Source organism: Odontesthes bonariensis, chromosome 4 (genome assembly GCF_027942865.1).
Source record: "Odontesthes bonariensis isolate fOdoBon6 chromosome 4, fOdoBon6.hap1, whole genome shotgun sequence".
Lineage (NCBI taxonomy): Eukaryota > Metazoa > Chordata > Actinopteri > Atheriniformes > Atherinopsidae > Odontesthes > Odontesthes bonariensis.
The window spans coordinates 17013733-17034243 of NC_134509.1; the positions used below are offsets into that span (position 1 = coordinate 17013733).

The following is a 20511-nucleotide window of genomic DNA, read 5'->3' on the forward strand; positions in this document are numbered from 1 at the left end:
AAAGTGTATAAATCCCTTCTCTTTCACTGGTTGTATCTTGTTCACTTTTCCATAACAGCCCTGGGAAGTAGCTCAGAGGTCACAGTCTGTAATTGGCCTAGCTGGAGTTCAGCTCAAGCTGCACAGTTTGACTGACAGTTGCTCAGCTGAGGTTATGTTGCCATATATGCAATTTTTTTTACAAAAGAACTGATCACTTTTGGCTTGTCCACTAACAGCGGAACAGCTTTACATTGTGAAATGTGACTGACTGTAATGTTTCAACATCAGTGGTTTGCCGGTCAAGTGTTACAGTTTTGCCATTCACTGTTGGTATTTCAAAGTGTTTAACTCAGCCTTTCTCTCAGAGCCCAAATACAAGGTGAGAGGTGGTGCTGCTTTGGCAAAAAATTGCAAAAAAAGAAGCCCGATATACATTTTTCATTAAACTAAAAGGTCCATCAGTCAGCCATTCGTCTGTGTTTCTACCAGAGAAATGACCAAAGACCTGCCAAACTTCTTCATCAAAAGTCTTCTCGTGTGTGAAAGAGCAACGTCTCTCCTCTCTGCTCTTTGTGTCAAAGGTTTGTGTGGGAGAGCTACAACCCACCCACTGAGAGCAGTGGACCTTTGCAAAAAAAAAACCTATGTGGTTACCTACCATTTTGTTGTGCTAACGTGTTGATGTATATATTTGCGCTTTAGCGTGTAACTACTGTAAGAATCAAAGAATCTGTCATTTTTTTCATCACTTGCTTCGGTGCTGCAATCGCAAACTTGCTTTTCAATTACTCGTTGGCTCACTAGATTGCTATTATAGATAGAAATTACTGTATGAGAAGGTTCACTGCATTTCCAACTGAAGTAACCATATTTGAACAGTCATTCCTTTATTCAGTGTCAGAGCGCTCAGAGCAGTGAAGATTTATTGATTTGTGTGTTGTAAACAAACGTTTATTTTCAGCCTTTCTGGAGCTGAATATTTGCACTGGCAGAAGTATTCTTTCGTGCAGTAGAAATAGTAATTCAGTACAGTAAAAATGTCAGAGAAAAAGTCCTGCATTCAATTTTTTACCGAGTTGTAAGTGGGAGAGGTATATTGGTCACCATGGAGTTACATTTTCTTATTTTTCTGTTCAGTGTGGAACTTTCAACTTTCAAGCAATGTTATATGATTTAACTAATAATAACATACCACGTGCTATTTGTTTCGATCTCTAAGCAAAACTTGTAATGTTCTGAGCTGAAATGATCAGTTTTAATTTAACTAAGCCAATTTTTTTTCTGCTTCTTTGTTGCTATTCAAGTTAAATGTTCATTACAATACTGCACACATGAGAAAATAAAGCAATGTTAATTATGTGCTTCTATTTTTTTCTTTAATTGAAGAAATTGAAGAACTGATAAAGGAGCTGTATACTCTTGATGAAAAAACTCGTAAGAATATTAGTACTTTTCCGTCGGTAACACTGAAGCAAACAACGCTGATGCAACACATACAACCATCTGCAACAACATTAAAATCACTGACAGGTAAAGTCAGTAACGCTGCTCATCTTGTTACAACACAATGGGCCTCATGCAAGAACCGTTCGTACGCACAGATTTGTTCTTAAATCGTCCGTACGAGTGATTTAAGAGAATTTGCGCATTCACCAATCTTTTCGTTTTTACATTTTCTTTCAGGTACGAACAGAATTCATGAGTGATCCAGACCTGTCGTTAGCCTGGGAATTCCCATGCTGCTTTGCGCGCGATTTCATTCACACTGCAAAGGCAGCCTGGAAACCACCGCCCTTATTTTTGCCTGAGTTAGGGAACCAATCACACAACGGGGGGGGGGATAGCAAGACGATGACGACGTCTATGCGCGACACCGAAGCTTGTAGAGTATTAATCCAACATGGCAGCCGACACAACGTTGCCGTTCGATGCAGCCTTAGAAAGTGTTTTAAGTAGCTTAGAACGCAAGTTTACTTTTAAAAAAGAGCAACGTTTGGCGTTGAAAGATTTCATTGCCAAGAAGGATGTATTTCCTTGTCGAATTTCTGTCGCTCTACATACGTCATCTGGTATAAGTGATACAATTGGCTATGAATCGCACGCAAAGCAGCATGGGAAGAACCAGACACCATTTGATAGACATTCGTAGCGCCCAATAAACGGCTCTAGGCATTCGTAAACCACGCCTCAAATACGAGAAAATGCACACCTAGTTCCCAGACCACCATCTCATCGAGATGTGGACGCGTCAGCCAGGCTAACCTGTCGTAGGAGTTTCGTAAAATAGTCCGCTGTCATTCCAATCAAGTTTGCTTGACTAATGGATTGTATATTTAATTACTTTGAAGCAAACATAAATAAATATATACATTATACCCCATAATGATGCTGAAATTATTCTGTTTGACTTAAATTACGCACTAATTGAAGGTTAATTTGAGTCTGTATATAACAAGGTCAATGGGAAGTGTAACCAGCGGCTGATTTTCTACTTTTGGATGCCTTAGCGCGTGAGGCTCTTGGAAGAGACCGTGTGGAGACAGACAAATGGCTGACATCGCAATTAAGATTCCCAAGGACTGTGCTGCTGCAAATATGCAACTTGCTAGAGCCACGACTCCAGAGAGATCAAACCCAATTCCACCACACGTCCAGGTCCTCACCACCCTTGGATTTTTGGCCACTTGAACCTTTCAGAGCGAGATTGGAGACAGACCGGGGGTTTCCCAGTCCTCTGTGAGTCGTGCGCTCCCCTTGGTCATCAAAGCTCTCATCAGTTTATCACCCATGGTGCATCAAATTCCCATACACCGCTGTCCAACAAGTACAAATTAAGAGGGACTTTCATGCCGTGGCTGGACTGCCAATCATAATCGGAGCAATGCACACATATACGCATCAAAGCACCCGTGCCCCTGTCGTGGAGCGCACTGAGCTGAAGGCCAGGTGGGTGTGTCTCAATACAGCGGGGGGGGGGGGGGGGGGGGGGGGGGGCAAACTGCTCTATAACCCAGAGAAGGCATGCCAGATTTGCACAATATTGCCATGAACGAGGGTCTCCACCTGAACCAGCACAGGCAGACCAGAAGGTGTGGTGCCAGAAGACCCCCCTCATGGACCGCCCCATCAAAGAGCCATCATGATGAGGCAACAACTGATTGCACGGCTTTAGTTGCAGTCATCGAGCGCCTGGCCATGGCGAGATGTTTTTTTTTCTTTAAGCCATTTTCATATCAAACCATTTCTTTTTTATTTCGGTGACATTACGAACTACAGGTGACAATAAACAGCACTCGTGATTGCTTCCCATTTCTTCGCTTTAGCAGGTCCCGTAATTCCACTGCTGACATGCTAAAAATGACAGATTTTCCTTTTTGGATCTCTGAAAGCAGAACTTCAGTCCCAGAGCCCGTGAAGTTGTTATTTTTGCGCCTTGATGCCATTCTCATGACTCAACACTCAACACTTCCTGGCACAGGAGCGAGGAAGCACAGCTCCTAATATGGTATAATTTTGGGCGTGGAGTATGCAAATTTACTATCCTCGTGCACGTGCAATTATATACGCACAGGTGGGATTCATCATTTACGCAGGTCGTTTGCACACTTTTTCCGAAGTTAAGAGCGTTTGTTGAATCTGACGTAGCGTGTTCGTACGAGACCTTCGTACGAAAAAAGTAAGAGAAATTTAGAATAAAAATACGAAAATGTTCTTGCATGAGGCCCAATGTTCTGTAGATCTTTGCATACACATTGAAGCCACTTCGACACTTCCTAAACAATTTGATGCAATCTGTGGTAAGCAAGCTCAATTTCACAGACTCCAATTAGCTAAATAACTCATTTTGGATAACTAATTTTTATTTTTTTTTTAAAACAGAGTGGTATCGGTATCGGCCGATACTGCACAGCCAGGTATCGGTATCGGGGCCAAAAAATGGTATCGGTGCAACACTAGTTTTTAAACAACCCAAAGTGTTGCGCTGTCGAACGTACTTCGGTCAATTCTGGGACAAAGACGGTGGTTCAATTAAATGTCCAAATTGAGCAATAACCATAACTCGACTCAACTATGCATGAAACTTTGTCGAGTGTCTGTCGTCAAGACAGAAGGCCTACGCAACAATTTCTATCTCAGCATCAAAGGATGGTAAGACTAAACATCTACTGTGGTAGACGATCAATATGTCAAGCTTTGTTTGCTCCTGACCTCATCACAGATTCAGACTTTGCTTAATAAAATCAACAAAAATGCTATTAAAGGCAGGCTATGTCTCTGAAGATGAGTTACTCTCTGAACAATTTCTCAGGAGGCAAAGAAGTCCAAATACTTGATTTTGGCTAACACATACCAGTATTTCACAGAGGAAGATAAAAAAAAAATGTCATGTTTATGCTGATTAATCCCAGTTTGAGATTAGCGGCAGAATCAGAAAGGGAATACGTAAGGAGAAAAATAGGAGTGAGAATAATACCACAGTGTATCAAATCCACAGAGAAGCATAATGAAGGGAATGTAGTTTGGCTTCTCTAGAGTTGGAAACCCTAACAAAGCCGGAGTAACATCCCACTCTGCATCCTCTGGTTCACATCATTGTGGAATAGGATTCATGGGCAGCAGGACAACGAAACTGAACGCACCTTAAAAGAAGACTGCAGAGCTGATTGCCCTGGACTTTCGTTCTCAGTCGCATGACCTCAACCCCACTGAGTCCATTTTGGGGCACTTGCAGAGGCACACCTTGTCGACAGGCAAGGCAGGCAACTGCTTGGAGCCTCTAGCCACTAGGGGGCCCCCGAGAGCTGAGGTGCATTCAATCAAAGATTGTCTAGTTACTTTATAAACTGTCTCAAACAGTGGCAAACGTTCGTGGTGAACATGTTTTCTTTGAACGGTTCAATTTAAATGATTTAGTCAAAGATTGTCTAGTTAACATGCCATTCTATAATTCCATAATTGCATTGTTGACTTCGTCAAACTCACGTCAAGTTCCACTGTAGGCTATGTTCGCGGAGAACTAGCCCCTCAGAGTGTTTGCGATTGTTGGCAACGCTCGCCGAAAATTCAAGGCTAGTGGAAAATAAAAACCATACTTATACTTATTTTATTATTAGTCTTTTTTAGTTTATTTATATTTATTCTTTACATGTATATTTTAAAAATAACAATGTTTTTCACGTTTGGAACATGTTTGGAATAAAAAGAGGTTTTGTTTCATACATTTTTCGTTGGTGTCAGATGTTTTGGTGACGAACACTGGTCGGTAGGGCCCCCTAGGATTTTTTTGCTTGGGGCCCCCACAGACTCTAGAATCGCCACTGTTGGCAGAAGGGCAGACTTTATTACCTCCAAACAAAAATCACTCCCAGGGAGGCAACATAAAAGACTATGAAACTTACTCGAATAAGAGAACTATCTATGAAAATTACAAACCAAAAATCACTCGTAATGAGGCTATAGAACTGTGACTTGACAAAAGCGAAATATGCAGGATTAATATCAAGACTATGACTATGGTTGCAAAGATGACACACTGGCACAAGACAAAGGGAGACGCAGACTATATGAACACAGGGGGAAAGGGAACGGGTGGAAACAATTAGGAATCAGGGAGACAATCAGACCGGAGACACATGAGGAAGGGCATGTGACCTGAAACGAGAGGACAGTTACTTATCAAAATAAAACAGGAGATGACGAGACAAAAACACCAAAATACAACAAAACCTCACCACGGTGTGACAGAAGGATGGTCATGGGCAGAGTTGGGAGTAACGGCGTTTAAGTGTAACGGCGTTATTTTTCCAGTAACGGAGTAATCTAATTAATTACTTTTCCCATCGTTACAACGCCGTTATCGTTACTGAGAATATAAAGTGGCGCGTTACTACAATTTGGTTGTAGGCTTTCGGCTACACATCAGCTGCCTGCTGCCTGCTGCCTGGAGAGAGCAGGGGTGGGGATGATGACACCGTTGCAAATGCGATGATGATTGGCTGTGTGGGCGCACCCTGCTCACGCTGTCTCACTGCACGGGCTGATGACTAAACACACACAAGACAGCGACAATGGCGACGAGCCAGGGAAGGAAGCGTTCTCGTCACGCCCATGGACTCTTGTTTTTAGTTTCATGTTTTAGGTCACATTTTTGGTTCTTAGTCCATGTTTAGTTTTTAGTCTTGCCATGTTTTAGTTTCCCTTCACTTACCAGTTCATTAGTTTCACTCACTTCACCTGTGTTTTTTCCCTCAGCTGCACTCACTCTCCAATCGCTCTCACTCCCTATTTAGTTTCCAGTCTCCCTCTTTGCCTTTGTTTGCTTACCTTGCCTTCGTTTCGTGCCCTTCCTGGCTACTCACCCATGCTACCAATTTTTGTCCAAGATAAGTATTTATATATTATGCCATGCTAAGTGTTTTTGTTTGTTTTTTCCTCAATTACGTTTTTTGATTCCGGCTCAGCCGCGCTAACTGGCAGTACCGGCACTATTTCTCACTCGTGGAGATTAAAGGCAAGAATATGTATGTAACATGCACGCTATGCCCAGGGGAAAAAAAACTTTATCCACGTCTGCCTCAAGTAACTCAAATCTAATGAAGCACCTCACATCAACCCATGCGAATATGAAGCACTTGTTGCTTCTGCAGCTGCTAACCCAACCCCAGGCCCAAATGCAGCAAGCGTGAGCCCCAGCGAAGGAGACGGAGCCACTCGAAAACAAAACAACACTCGATTTTTCGGTTGAGAAACAGGTGACCACCATCACCATTTTATATTCAATATTTATGTTTTTATTTCTATGCATCATATGGCAGGCTGCAATCTATTGAGTTCAAATAAATACCGAATGTTCTAAATGACTGTATATAGTGTTTTTATTCTTCAATCAGTTAATATAAACATATTTGATGTTAAAGATGTTATAGAACATAAAAAATAACGCCACAGTTACTTTGCTGAGTAACTAATTACTTTTACAATGTGATAACTGAGTTACTAACTCAATAACTTTTTGGGAGCAGTAACTAGTAACTGTAACTAATTACTTTTTAAAAGGAACTTGACGAGGAACTGATATTATCAATGTTATAAGATAAGATAAAACTTTACTGATCCCATAGTGGGGAAAGTTCACCGTTACAGCAGCTCAAAAAGACAGGAGTACAAGGGCAGTTAAGATTTCAAATGAATTTTTACAATATAATTGTACAAAACAAAAGATGCAATACAAAAATGATGCAAAAGATGACATTTCACCATGAAATTTGAACAGATAATTGCATGTATGTATGGTTACAGTCCATCATTATACAGTCTGATTGACGATGGAATGAAGGACCTGCGGAAACGCTCCTTCTTACACTTGGGGTGTAACAGTCTGTTGCTGAGGGCACTGCTTAAGGCACTCACAGTCTGATGCAGAGGGTGGGAGGTGTTGTTCATGATGGCAGACAGTTTGGCCAGAGCCCTTCTCTCCCTCACCACCTCGATAGAGTCCATAACATGAAAAGTTTCTAGAAGACAGAGAATGCCAACACTGGGAATTATGTGCTTCTTCTTTTGGTTATACATCTCAGTGGCCATTGCCATCGTCAGGTAAGTAAAGAATTGTCCACCAGTTAAACTTAACACAAGTAAAAGCCTAGATTGCAGTTGCTAGAACATTCAGTTGGGCCTGTTCCCTCTTTGGATATCTCATGCATTTCACCAAATTGTTTTCACAACAATCCAACGCCTTTGTTTACCGGTGGCAGCGTGTAATTGGAATTGAATGCGATGCATGTCCAGAAACACTTTTGATTAATGAGAAATGACTATGAGGGATTTTTTTCTTTTTTTCTTTTGGAGTCAAAGTACAAACGGGGCCAACAACTGATATATTGAGCTGAGCTTCAGTTGGATTTTAAGTCTTACCTCACTCTAGTAAAATTGGAGCCATGGCCTACATTTCAAACAATTTAGCTGTGAGATTAAGTATTGGTGTACTTCAAAGGAAGTGAAGAATGCATGGCTGTGGTGCCTTAAGCAATGCGCACCAGTCCCCCTCAAAGTTGGTGGCTAACCACATGTTACTATGGGAACAGTAAGACAGCAGACACTGGGATTTATTTCAACTAGAGTGTGACAGTGATATCCCTCATTTCATAAGACCTCTGCTTTCACTGTCATTCACATCTCATTTGCTTTCCCTCCATCTTTCCCTGGTCACCTTCTGTTCACCTCTTCCTTTTTCTCGCTCCATTCCCATCTTCCAGCCTCCATCCCTCCGCGACACCACAGTTGGGATTTTGAGTTGGGTTGGTAATAGGGGCATTCATTCGATGTGAAAACAGACAGAAGGGAGGTTGATGGAGAGCAGAGAGGGCCTATAAATGAGTGGGTGGTTTAACTATGAGTGCTGCTGCAATGTTTGTGTGAGTTTGTGCATGCAAACATGTGTGGGAGAGTCACTAAAAGCAGCCAATAGAGATAGCAGCATGTCATGAAGCTCCAGCATGGTGCTCGGCCAGATCTAGGGCTACTGTCACATCCTATCCTCCTCAACATCGGTCTCTGTGCTCTGTTGGCCGGCGAGGTCTACAAGACATCACATAGATGTAGATATAAATACTACACCATCCTCACTACACCTTTCTCTTGCGCCCTGAAGCAACTGCAGCTTCAGTCCACGGTACTTTATTGATCTGAAAGGCTCATTAAGCAAGATTTACCTGTTGCTGTTAGAAAAATCAGCCACCTTTAGATTAAATCCATTGTCTGTAGCTCACGTGGATAGCTTGTTTGGACATATCAGTGCTTCGGTTGATTCGAATAACAGATTTATCCTGATTAAAATGTTTTTAGAAAATTCCGTTTTCAGGATATCAACTTCAATAAGGGTGTAAATGTGGTGTCAAATTAAAGAAATAAGTGCTGACTGCATATTTTATATCTTGTGTTAAAAACAGTGTGCACACTTTTGGCGACTTTTCCCATAAGTGGTTAAGTTGTCGCACCATTTTTGGACAGTTGTCTGATTTGATTGTCAACAAATACAAACAACTGCTCAATTTTAATACTATTTTAAACATACATCTATATCTACAGTGAGCACACATAAATGCTCTGCCAGAGCTGCATGGATCATGGGCCCATTTGTTAGATCATCGTGAGGCATATAGAAAAATGTGTAAACCCAAACCTAACTATGTATATTCATTCAAAGTGTAATCACGTGCTTTTAACAGGTGAGATGCCAGTAGGAAAGTAAGTGCACATAATTGGGAGTTGTTTGCATTTGCGGCTAAATAAGGACCTACCACAGGTAGAAAGTGGGCACCCTGATGTAGGAACACACATGAAGACAAATAAAACTGACTTGATGATAACTCTAAACCTAAACTGTCTCCATATATAGGGAATCAACATAGATTCACATTCTGTCATGAGATCCGATTGGCTCCACAGAGGCGAGACACAAACACACCTCTTACAGGGTGATGACAGATTGTTTTCTGTTTTTAGCCATGTTCTTTTTAGATTCAACTTTCAACTTCACCGACCGCTTCCTCTCTTTTTCAGTTTGTGTCGTGTTCTTCTCCAGTCTTAGAAATTGATCCGTGTGCCTATATATAGCTGCCACGTGTGACAACTTGCCCCGAACTGCCATGCATGCTAATTTTAGCGAAATCTTAATGTTAGGTCACCGGAGGACTGTGAACAGAGTTTAAAGAACAGAGTGATTAAAAAAAAAAAAAAGTTTGCACTGGGTACAGTACAGAATTATTCATTTGAAATATTCATACCTCATAAACATTCATTTTTATTTTTGAAGAAATGAAGTCAAATTTATGCTCATCTCTGAAAAACATTGGAACTTATCGCACAATTTGATTTTTGAGATGGTATCTCTCGTATTCTCCAATAAATTCCTTTTAAAAACTGGTCATTGTTGCGTGCTTTTGATGGGGTCTACTTTCAACAATATTTCATACATAGTTGCTGCCCTGTTCCTTTCATGGATACTTTTCTTTTCTTTTTCTTTTCTTCTTTTTCGGTTCTATTCAGTAGTTGTTGTTTTTTTTTTGTTTTTTTACAGTAAGTACAGAGTAAAAATTGCAAGCCCTGTCCTTCAATCTTCTTTTTTACAATTGAATTTGAATATTGGTTCTGGGTGAATTCATCACTCACAAAGAACACGCTGAATGAAAAAGGAGAGGCGTAATATAAATCCTGCAGTCCAGTTCAGGAGACACGTGTGACACGCATGTGATCGAAGCCTTCTACGGTGCCTGTTTGTCCACGTTATTGCTGTTGTTACTGACTGCATAGAAGGAGTCGTAGGTTGTTAAGAACGATAGTTTATTTGGAAATGAGGGGATTCTGCTTTGATTTATTCTTTCTGTGAGAACATTGGTTCAGATCTGCCACTCTGAAAGGATGTGAGATTGAAAATGCCCAACATACAAAGGACAGCTGCTTCAGCTTGTGTTTTGGTGTTTTTTCCCACGCTTTTGCATTTTTGTTTCACAGTTTGTCTCACAGATTACTCTTACTGTGGGATCAAATTTAAAGATTCTTCACTGACATGTCTGAGCTAGAAAGTTTGAACGACTGGACACTTGGTCATTTGCCCATGTTTGTGTGTCATTCAAGAGCTGACACATACAAAATGTGAAATTCAGCAGCACGCTGAGGATATCTATCACTCAACATCTACAGTGTATGACGCTTGTTGAGTAAACACCAGATACTTTCTGCAGTTTCTGTTGTTTCCTCCCGCTTCGCTGTCTTTGACTCATATACACACAAACAGCACAGCTTATCTTTGGTTTCCAGGTATTTTGAAAATAGCGCACTGCTGCCTCTCTCTGGACATCAGTCTGAACTGCAATACATTGTAACAAAAAAGATATTAGTGGTTGTCATTTTATAAACTGACCTCCCTTAACTCTTAAGTGTAAAGACCTTGCAATGTCCTTTAGCAGCAACATACATTCCGATGCCCCATAACACACTGGGCTAGATTTACATTTTCAAACAAAATGGGGAAATCAATCATCATGTTTCTCCCCAAAGTGTGATCACGCGGTCCTACAGGGCGGACGGGTGTCTTGCTTACATTGAACACTGACTCAAGCCTTCATGTTGCTTTTACTTATTGTTATTGCATCGTGTTTTGGATGTGTCTAGATTTTCAGTTACATATGGATACACTGTAGTGTCATATACTCATTTGAGTGTCAGTATTTTTGAGGTTTTTTTTTTCCCACGTTAAATTTAGTCACTTATCATGGTTTAAAATCTTCAGTTTCAGCGTCTTCACCACAAAGAGAAACTCCGGGCCCGTAAAATGGTTTTAGGGAGATGCAAAGAGAAACGTTGAACATTAAGTGTAAGTTCTCCTCAGTATCTTACAGAGCTACCCTCTGATCAGTTCCCTGTCCTTGTTGTGAATCTTGGTTTTGTTAGTTTCGCCTCCTGTTTTATTGAAAGTCTCCCACTCCCATCTGCCCGTGTGAGTGCCTGCTCAGCCCTGTTTGGTGTGTTATCCTGGTCTCTTCATGTGTGCATCTCATATTCTCATCTCCTGTCAGCTCGCCTGCGTTAGTTCTCATGCTTGTTGTGCCTGTATTCTTGCCAGTTTTTGTATCTTGTTTAGTTTATTTTTCAGCTTGCATGTGACATTAGTATTTTGAAAATCCTGGCAATGGGTCAGGGAATGATAAATGGAGTGTATTTTTTACACTCAGTCTTCTTGACCACTGAAAGCACTATAAAAGCCCCTTTCCTTCTATTCACACTGCACTTTCTAGTTTGTCCAGGTTTTTTCTTTTCAGCCTATGCAGTGCTTTGCCTTTTTCACACACACACACACACACACACACACACACACACACACACACTCGCCTACCAATGAAAGCACCAGCCAAAGACACTTTGACATGTGGGAGGTGAAGCATCGAACCACCAACCTCCTAAACCACAGCTGCAGGACTTTTAAGGAGTTTCAAGTGATCTTTCCTACTCAAACTTTTACATCCATGTAATGTTGAAGCATAGAGAAGTAAACACATATCCCAAAGTTTTGTGTTACTAATGTTGAGTAGCGGTAACATACTGTTTTTAAAGCAGAATCACAGACTTTAATCCATAGGTTTTATTTTTCTTTCGTCTTTACAGCCAATGCTTTGACATGCTGCTGTCTAACTTTTGGCAACTTGCCCAGGCTACCTGACTATCTCATTCAAATTGATGAATGATTGACGATGATTATGCAACTCCACTGCTAAAGTAAATCCAGTCAGATATGGGGGAGATAAGCGACCTTCGGCAGACTAATGGAGTGAATCATTTATACACCCAGCTAGTTTTATAAAGAAAACAAACTTCTTCGATTTTATCTATTCAATTATTTCTCTTTTTTTGCACAAATAAAATGAGAAGAAATTATCAGCAAAAGGGGGAAACAGATCTTGCAAACCTGCGTTGACTTTAAGTTAAAAAACATCAACCAATCTCCATTTGATTTTTTTATTATAGTATTTAAACACATTTAATTTATGGCTGAGTTTATTAAAGAACTATTGTCAGCACATAACAAAAAAAATGTCCCGGACGTCACGCATTAAAGCTAGGAGCCATTTGTTGTAGGTCCTTAGTTGAATGAACTCTTCTTGCTTCATCAGGCGCCTCAGTTCTTTCAAGTCATTGATTCGGTATGTGTTCAATAATTCAAATAATAGCATGGGAAAAATCATGCAGTTCACCATCATTCAAGTCATTTTGGTGTTAGGCAACGACCCTTGCAGGCACGGCATCTAAATCATTCCAAACATAATGAATGGGGTCATTTGTAAGTGTGTCATGCTATGATTACCATTTCCTCTTGGTGGATGCTTCTGACCTCCTTGTGATTGAGTAAGGAAAGAGTTTTTTTCTTGATAATCATAAATCTGAACGTACTCTCACTGATGATATGACTTAGGATTCATTGAAAGGTTTTTCACACCACCAAAGTAGTATTTAATAACTGGATATCAAACACGGACGATCCGAACAATTCAACAAGATTTCACATGAGTGTCAATGGACCACGCAAGCGTGTAGTCAAGTCTGAGTAAATAACCCCGGTGATGTAAACAAGAATATCTTTGCTTTGATCTGACCAAAGCCACATTGAGAGGCTTCTGTATTTTACATAAATAAACACAAAACAGTGTCTTTTATAACAGTGTCTTTTTCTGTTATTCATTTCATTAAATTAAACACAAAGTATCAATGCTTATTCAGTTGACTGAACAACATAACTATTGACAAGTGTTTGGTCTTGAATGAAAAGTATAACAGTAATTGCTTTATTAAGTTTACATGTTTTTTTTCCATGTGCGTTTAACTTTCCACTTCCGAATAGAGTGAGCTATTTAAATCCTCTGAAGGGATTGCAAGACAGGTGGAGGATTATGACTAGTAATGCAGAGCTTCACAAGATGAATACAGCATTATGGGATATCTTCACTTTACAGATCAACATATCTTAAACTACGCTGGTAGTTTCGCTAACATAGATCAACAAGGTTTAATGGATAGTAAGTCATGCCACATTATCCCTACTGTATGTAAGAATAATCCCTCGCCTGCGCTTTAAAGCTAATGCTTTAAAAAACATCATAAAACTGCTAGATTTCACACACAAATCTAGCAAGTTTAAAATGCAATGCGTGTGCAAAAACTTGTGCATAAACCTCAGCCCCGCTCACAGTGAAATGGGTACAGAAATGAATAGATAAAGGAGTATATTGAGCAGTAATAGTTTAGAATGACAAAACTCTTTGAAAGCATCCTGTTTTACATTTTTTGTTGGTAGGTAAGACTCGTACAGGAGGATCAATTGAAAGAAAAGCCCTCAGTACACTGGAGCAGGTTCTAGTTTGAAATCTGAGACGTCCTTTTTTCCAGTTTGATTTTAATGCCCTTCTCTGGCCGCAGGATAAGTTCTCCTACTGGACGAAGGTCCTCACGCTCCTGACAAGCTTCGACACTGAAGTTACGCAGAACGGACGCCAAAACCACCTTTTCCTCCATTAGAGCAAAACGCTGACCTGACCATTGGAATAAAAGAGAAACATGACAGCATACGGCAGGATACATCTTATTCAGCTTCAGAAGTGAAAGAATTCAATTTATGTTTGAAAGTAAAGCTTTCCTGTACGTACCTATACAGTTGCGGAGTCCGGCAGAGAAGGGCACGTACGCATATGGAGGCCTTCCAGCTGAATTCTCAGGCAGAAAACGTTCAGGCCTGAACGCCTCAGGCTCAGGGAAGTATCGTTCGTCACGATGAAGAGTGTAAGTGATAATCATCGCAGTTGCATCTTTGGGAACGTGGAAACCATCTACAAATAAGAATAAATATGAATATTTAAAGAATAATCTTTATGAAATTCAAACTATGAGACAAGACTGAACGGCCTTTATGATTATTGATGTCCTTTCATGCAGGTTAAAGATCTATAGTGCTTATCATCATGAATATCTTGCTTTATGAGCCCATATATGAAAAAGTACAAAGGGTGGAGGACTGGTGGACTGAAGGAGAGGTGGAACTTCCAACGTGGGAATGTTTGATTTTGTTTTACCTTATTGTTACATTTTTTATTTCATCAAGGTCTGGTTAAGTTTAGGCAACTAACTGATAAGAATGAGGAATTGCCAGGCTTTAGGAAAGTGATGTGGCCAGCAAAGAGGTCAGGCAGAGAACATTCGGCTCATATCATCTATTTCATTAGCAATGCATGTTGAAATTACACTAATGGAGTACACTGCATGTTAAAGCTTGATTGAGAGATGACAGAGCGAGTGGGTAGGCTGGTCACCAAACAGATGAATCGGACTGGCTGAAAGTGAAACATGACAACATTGATAGGATCCTTAAAAAAAAAAAGGGACTTAGGGACATAATTGCACATTGCGTTATTTTCCACTAACACTTTAAAAAGCGTCAAGATCAACTGCTCTTAATTCATTAGACTTACAGAGGCACGGATCCAACCAAGAACTCATTAATCAAACTAATGTTTCTTGCTAATTTTGGACTGAACTTTCCACCCGGTCTTATTCCCAGAGCATGATCTCTTTTATTTCTTTGTCAATTTCCTGACAGGCCAGATGTGGGTTATTGTCTTTGCATAATTTAGTTATTTTTCAGATGCTCTCATAGAGGCTTCGCTCATCCCGATACAAGCTCCGCTGAAAGCATCTTTTATAAATCTTTGCTCTCCGTGGCTGGTGGTGCACATCCCTGTTTTGTTATCCTTAGTACTTATATTTCTACTCAGTGCTTGATGTTGCGTGATGCTGTCGGAATGGGAAAAAAAAAAAAAAACAACTCTTGTTATCGATGTTATGTGGTTGGCCTCCCTTTCAATATCGTTAAAGAAATGCCCCCACTTGATTTGGTGGTAATGATTAGAAACAAATCGTTAGAAACGCCTAATTAAAGTGTCAAAACTCATCTGTGACTCACTGATATGGCAGTCGACACAGAGTCTTCGAGCAAAGAAAGGCACAGAGGGAAAGAGTCGCAGAGCCTCCTTGATTACACACTCCAGATATTTGAGCTTCTTCAGGTCCTCTGTGTTGATGGGTCGGTCAGATGTACCTTATCATATTAAACAAAGTGCAGTGTTAGACTCTTCTTTCAGCACAGATTACACATAAATGGGTGTAAAACTGCTCTTGGAGGCCAGAAAACAAAAGTTGTCTTTTATTTACTTCACATAATCTAATTGCTTTAGATTACTCAGTAGATACATATAGAGTATAAAAATAGTTCTCAATGTGTGTTTAACTATGCAAGTTGTTATATACATCGTGACTATAAAAAAAAAGAGATTGGTTATATAACTAGGTGTGATTAGGTCATGTCAATAAACGTAAACAGAAAATAGAACCTTTGAGGATATGACTGATTTTTTTCTGTGCTTTAGGGCAAATTTAGATCCTGTTCCTGATCCTGAGCCAGCGTTAAATCAACATTTGCTGTTGCTAAAAAGCCATCTAGTTTACATCATGGAAAAAAGCATGCAGGCCATGGTAAATTAATCCACAGCAGTGACAATGATTATTTTCTATGTGTTTTGGCAAGGATTTTCACAGCTATTATCCTTATATAGTAACAAATGGGCTTGAATAAAGGGGAGTTAAAAGCCTTCGGGAAGGAACACAAATAATGTCACTACAGTGAATGTAGAAAGGATGAGCTATATTAACGTTACCGAACACTTCCTGTAGCTCTTGATGAACTTTCCTCTGCACCTCAGGGTGGGAGCCCATCAGATGCAGGGCCCAGTTCATAGCGGCAGCTGTAGTATCATGACCCTGAAAAATACAGGAAAATGAATACAAAAACTTTTTTTTTTTAAATAACCCCTCAATAAGAGTAGATTTTTCCATCACAGAAAAATATAAAATAACTGAGTACTACCAACCTCAAACATGAAGGTGTCCACTTCCTCCTGAATATCCTCATGGGTCAAGTTATTGCCATCTTCATCTGTGGTTTTCAAAAGCATGTCCAGAAAGGCGTGTCGTTTTTTTACAATTTGGTCAGAGTCGCTTTCTGCTTCGATGTAGGACAGGTTCTCAGACCTTTCACGTATCACCTGAACATAGATATAAGGTGAGGGATGTTGACCATAGTTAATAAATGCATTGATGATCAATTATTTTGGAAGCACCGGCTCCATTACTCACTCTGTTTGTGAAGGAGTGGAGGATTTTGAGCGTCTTGTCATGCTCCTTGCCCTCACCAAAGTGGTAATACATAAAGTCCGGCCAAAACCAAGGTGTCCTCTGCCTACGGCTGACAATATCACTCATTCTGAAGAAGAGAAGAGAAAACAACGAATCTGGTCATTTTCCTTCATAATTGTAAGCATTTGTCTGATAGAAAAGAACATTAAAAAACAAAAAAAACAAAAAAAAACTGACCTGTACACGCTCTGAACGTACTCTGAGTCTGAATTACTCTGTGCGTAAATTTTCTTTCCCATCGCAGTTTCTGAAACGACAAGTGGGTTGATTATTCAGCCCTTCCCATAAAAGGGCTCTGGCCATAATGGTTACTGTGTATAACATTTCTCATCCTCAAAAATGAGGAGAAATGTTCATACATACAAGCATTTTGAAATACAATACTAATTCCAAAACAACTGGAACACTGTACAATGTGATGTAAATACGTAATGCAATGATTTTTCTAATCATTTAACAGAAAACAGAAGAAAGAGAAAATGTCACGAGTCGAAACTGACATCTTTTTTTAATTCATTTGCACACCTGTTTTGAGTTTGCTGCGCCACCTCTTCTCAACAGCATTGTGTAAGCGTTTGTAAACTGAGTAAACAGATCAATGGCTGTGGTTCAAAAAGTTTACTTGACATAATAAATCTCGTAGTTGAAAAGTTTAGGGCCTCATTTGTCAAAATTTGCATTTCATACTACACCACAGAGGAGGAAGGGTACTATGAGGTCATACGGACGCAGTACATGCAGAATGTGCTTTGGGATTGGCTTGCTGAAAATAGAAAGACCTTCACTGAAAAAGACCTTGTCTGGATGGCAGAAAAACATGTATATATTACTCAGCAATTATGTACAAGTTACAATTTCATGTGTATTTAATTTCCCCATACTGTCACAGACGTAGGCTTTTAAACTATGAGCAGGTGGAAGGTGTAGAAGTATTCCTGAGCAAATTAATTAATATTGAGGTTTCTGTGGATTTTTTGTCTTAGAGGAGTGAACCTGTACCAATATTTACCAATTAAAGTTTCTCTGTGAAGGATTTTTGTGGTTTTTTTTTTTTATCTTTTATGTTCACACTGCCAATTAACCTAATTAGCTGTGAGATGTTCTATCAAGTGCTTTTTTTAATCTTTTGTTGCCCCCTGTCCCAACATTTTTGATAAATGTTGTTGTTGTAATATACATTATACGCTTATATTTAAAACATTAGAAACATCGCAATTAATAATAAGACACTTTTGTAATAATCTAAGTAAAATATAGGATTTGAATGGTTTGCAAATCATAACACCAATTTCTATTTACATTCTATACAGAGTTAAAAAGCAAAAGAAAAAAACTTGTAGGCTACATCTGCTTACCGCAGATAATATCCAGTGCACAGAGGGTGACGTGAGTGAAGCAGTTGAATGAACCCTTCCCCGCGTGTTTCTCCAGGTTTTCCACCAGAATTTCTGCCTGCTCGTTCATCACTTCCAAGAAGTCCGCCAGGATGGAAAAGTGGAAGGTTGGCGTCAGTATTTTCCTCCGCTGGCGCCACTTTCGCCCAGTGCTAATCAAATAGTCGAAGACATGCAGGACACTTATTTTCATAATGTGAAAATGGGGTATGTGTATATTGGTGAAAATAATGGATTTCATAGCATTTTCGAGGATTCCCTAATCTTTCCTGTAGTTCCACTTTCAGAGCTGTACAGTATTTCCACTATAACAATAAACTAAATAGCAGGTTGCCATAGTGACTCTCGCTTTTTTTTAACAGCAATTTCTTTCTGGGCCACAATTCACTAAGTACACTGTACCTGAGCTTACATTCATGGACTACAATATCTTTTTCTGTCTCTTTATTAATTATAGACTCTAGATTCTAGACAGAATTTTTCTCCAGAGGAGAGCCGGATGTATACCTGGTGAGTAGGCCAGTTCCAAGCCAAGGATGAAGAAATTTGTATGCAAAAGCCTTCTCCAGGTGTATTGGGTTACTCAGAATTTTCTGCAAGAACCGTTTAAAAGAGAATAAGAGACCAAAACTCACAAAGTGATCAAAGACATTTATTTAGAATGCCTTAGTGAGCGTTAGAACTTGTCTCAACTGCATATTCAAAACACATCCTGCAAACACAGTTCAGGTGGGACTTACGCAGAAGCAATTTTATGATACGCTATACAGATAAAAATAAATCAACTTGACCTCAAATGCTGGAAGGTGAGCAATGGGAGCTATATTGCATTTTTAGGAGGAGCAGTCTGAGCAGTGAAGCAGAACTGAGTAAGAGCAAACTATCTGAAAGAGAAAATCTATATCCAGTTCAAATTGTCTGGCTGAATGTGACCTAAATGCCACAGCTTCAATTGCATTTAATGTATTACTTATTTACACTGAGTACTACATTGCATCTGGCTGTTATAGTTTTGTCTGTACTAACAGGTTTACTGTAGTTAGTTTTCACATCACTGAATAGGGAACAACAACTAAACTTCTCGCCACTCGACAACGTCGTGTTAAAGTTCAAGATGTGGCTTGTGCACAATCAAATGTTGCACCGACTTCTTATATTTTGTTGGTGTTATTAATGAAGAGCTGTCAGTCAACGTACCTCAACAGTTTCCGCATGATAAAGAATCACAAATGGAACTGGTCCAACCCAGAGTTTAAACAATGGTGCATCTTTGAACTCCACAGTAAAATCCATAATTTGACGAAAGAAATCTGAAACAAGGTGCAACAAAGTAAGGTTGCATTAAACAGGGAATTTATCAGCCTAGTCAGCCTCCTGTAGCTGGTTGAGAGTTTTCTTACCTCCTGCATTGGTTTTGAACATCAGTGCGTTCCCGATGAAGGGATATGTTCCCTTCAAGCCTGGAATAGGTTTCATCTGAAACCATGTTTGTAAGTAATTGTTGAGCAGCTTGTAGGTGATATAGGTTAAAGCAGCAATGAAGATGCTAACTCCAAGAACAGGAGCACTATAACTACCAAGTAAAACTGCCATCTTGTCTGTAATGTGTGTTTCCAGTTTGTGTGAGTGCTCAAATATCTGTACTACCCTGCCCTCATGGGTCCTGACTATATGTGCCACAATCACCGCTGCTACGGCTCCTCCCCTCTTATGTCAATCCTAACAATTTACGGGGTTAGGAATAACTTTGAATTATCTTTCTTTGGCATGACGTAGATTAGGAAACATTATGCTTCAGAAGGAAATAGGACACACAATACTTGAGACAGATGTGCATGAATACTAAAATTTGAAAAAAAAACATGTTGGCTGTAGTTGCACAAGTTATGTAATAAAGTTAATAATTCACCATTTGGCACTCTAGCTGTCTCCTTGTCATGAACTTTGCCTAACTCTGATCTCTTTGCATGCAAGCACGTTTTGTACCATGTCGAACCTAACATTGAACTTAAGACTTTTAGTGCCATGTCAATGACATATCATTTACAAAGAACTAGTATATTTACTTTAGCAATTAAACATATTAGGTCAATATGTCAACTATGTCCCCGCTTGGGGGAGTACACTTTTATCTTTCCTACCTGAGTAAACTTACGTCTCCCTCATGTTACAATCGCTGCCAGGCTGAAAACCCAAAACCCAAATGTAATCATGGCAACCGTGCCTCTCTCTTCTACACTCTAACTTTACATCTTAGTTCATTAACTTCTCCACCAAAAAATAAAGAAATGACTAAAGCATTGGATTTATTCTGTGCAAATGTTAGAGATACATACAGTTC

The 20511-nt window shown here is 39.7% G+C and overlaps 1 protein-coding gene across 1 annotated transcript; it reads right to left on the reverse strand.

Annotated features, from left to right (window-relative positions):
- Positions 1–13887: 13887 nt before the first annotated feature.
- On the reverse strand, positions 13888–19763 carry cyp4v2a (cytochrome P450, family 4, subfamily V, member 2a). The gene is made up of 11 exons (XM_075462368.1): positions 19571–19763; positions 19368–19480; positions 18678–18763; positions 18132–18322; positions 16954–17023; positions 16717–16843; positions 16452–16625; positions 16239–16341; positions 15488–15622; positions 14178–14357; positions 13888–14063 (listed from the first exon to the last, which is right to left on the reverse strand). The coding sequence occupies exons 1-11, from the start codon at positions 19761–19763 to the stop codon at positions 13888–13890; spliced, it is 1548 nt and encodes a 515-aa protein (XP_075318483.1).
- Positions 19764–20511: the final 748 nt, after the last annotated feature.

Bases quoted from the DNA above. Each gene is read 5' to 3' on its own strand.
- cyp4v2a (XM_075462368.1), bottom strand. From the start codon at position 19,763: ATGGCAGTTTTACTTGGTAGTTATAGTGCTCCTGTTCTTGGAGTTAGC. The intron at 18,764-19,367 runs GTACGTTGACTG...CGGTTCTTGCAG, and splicing joins ATCATGCGGAAACTGTTGAG to AAAATTCTGAGTAACCCAAT. The intron at 17,024-18,131 runs GTAAGCAGATGT...TTGTCGTTTCAG, and splicing joins TGCACTGGATATTATCTGCG to AAACTGCGATGGGAAAGAAA.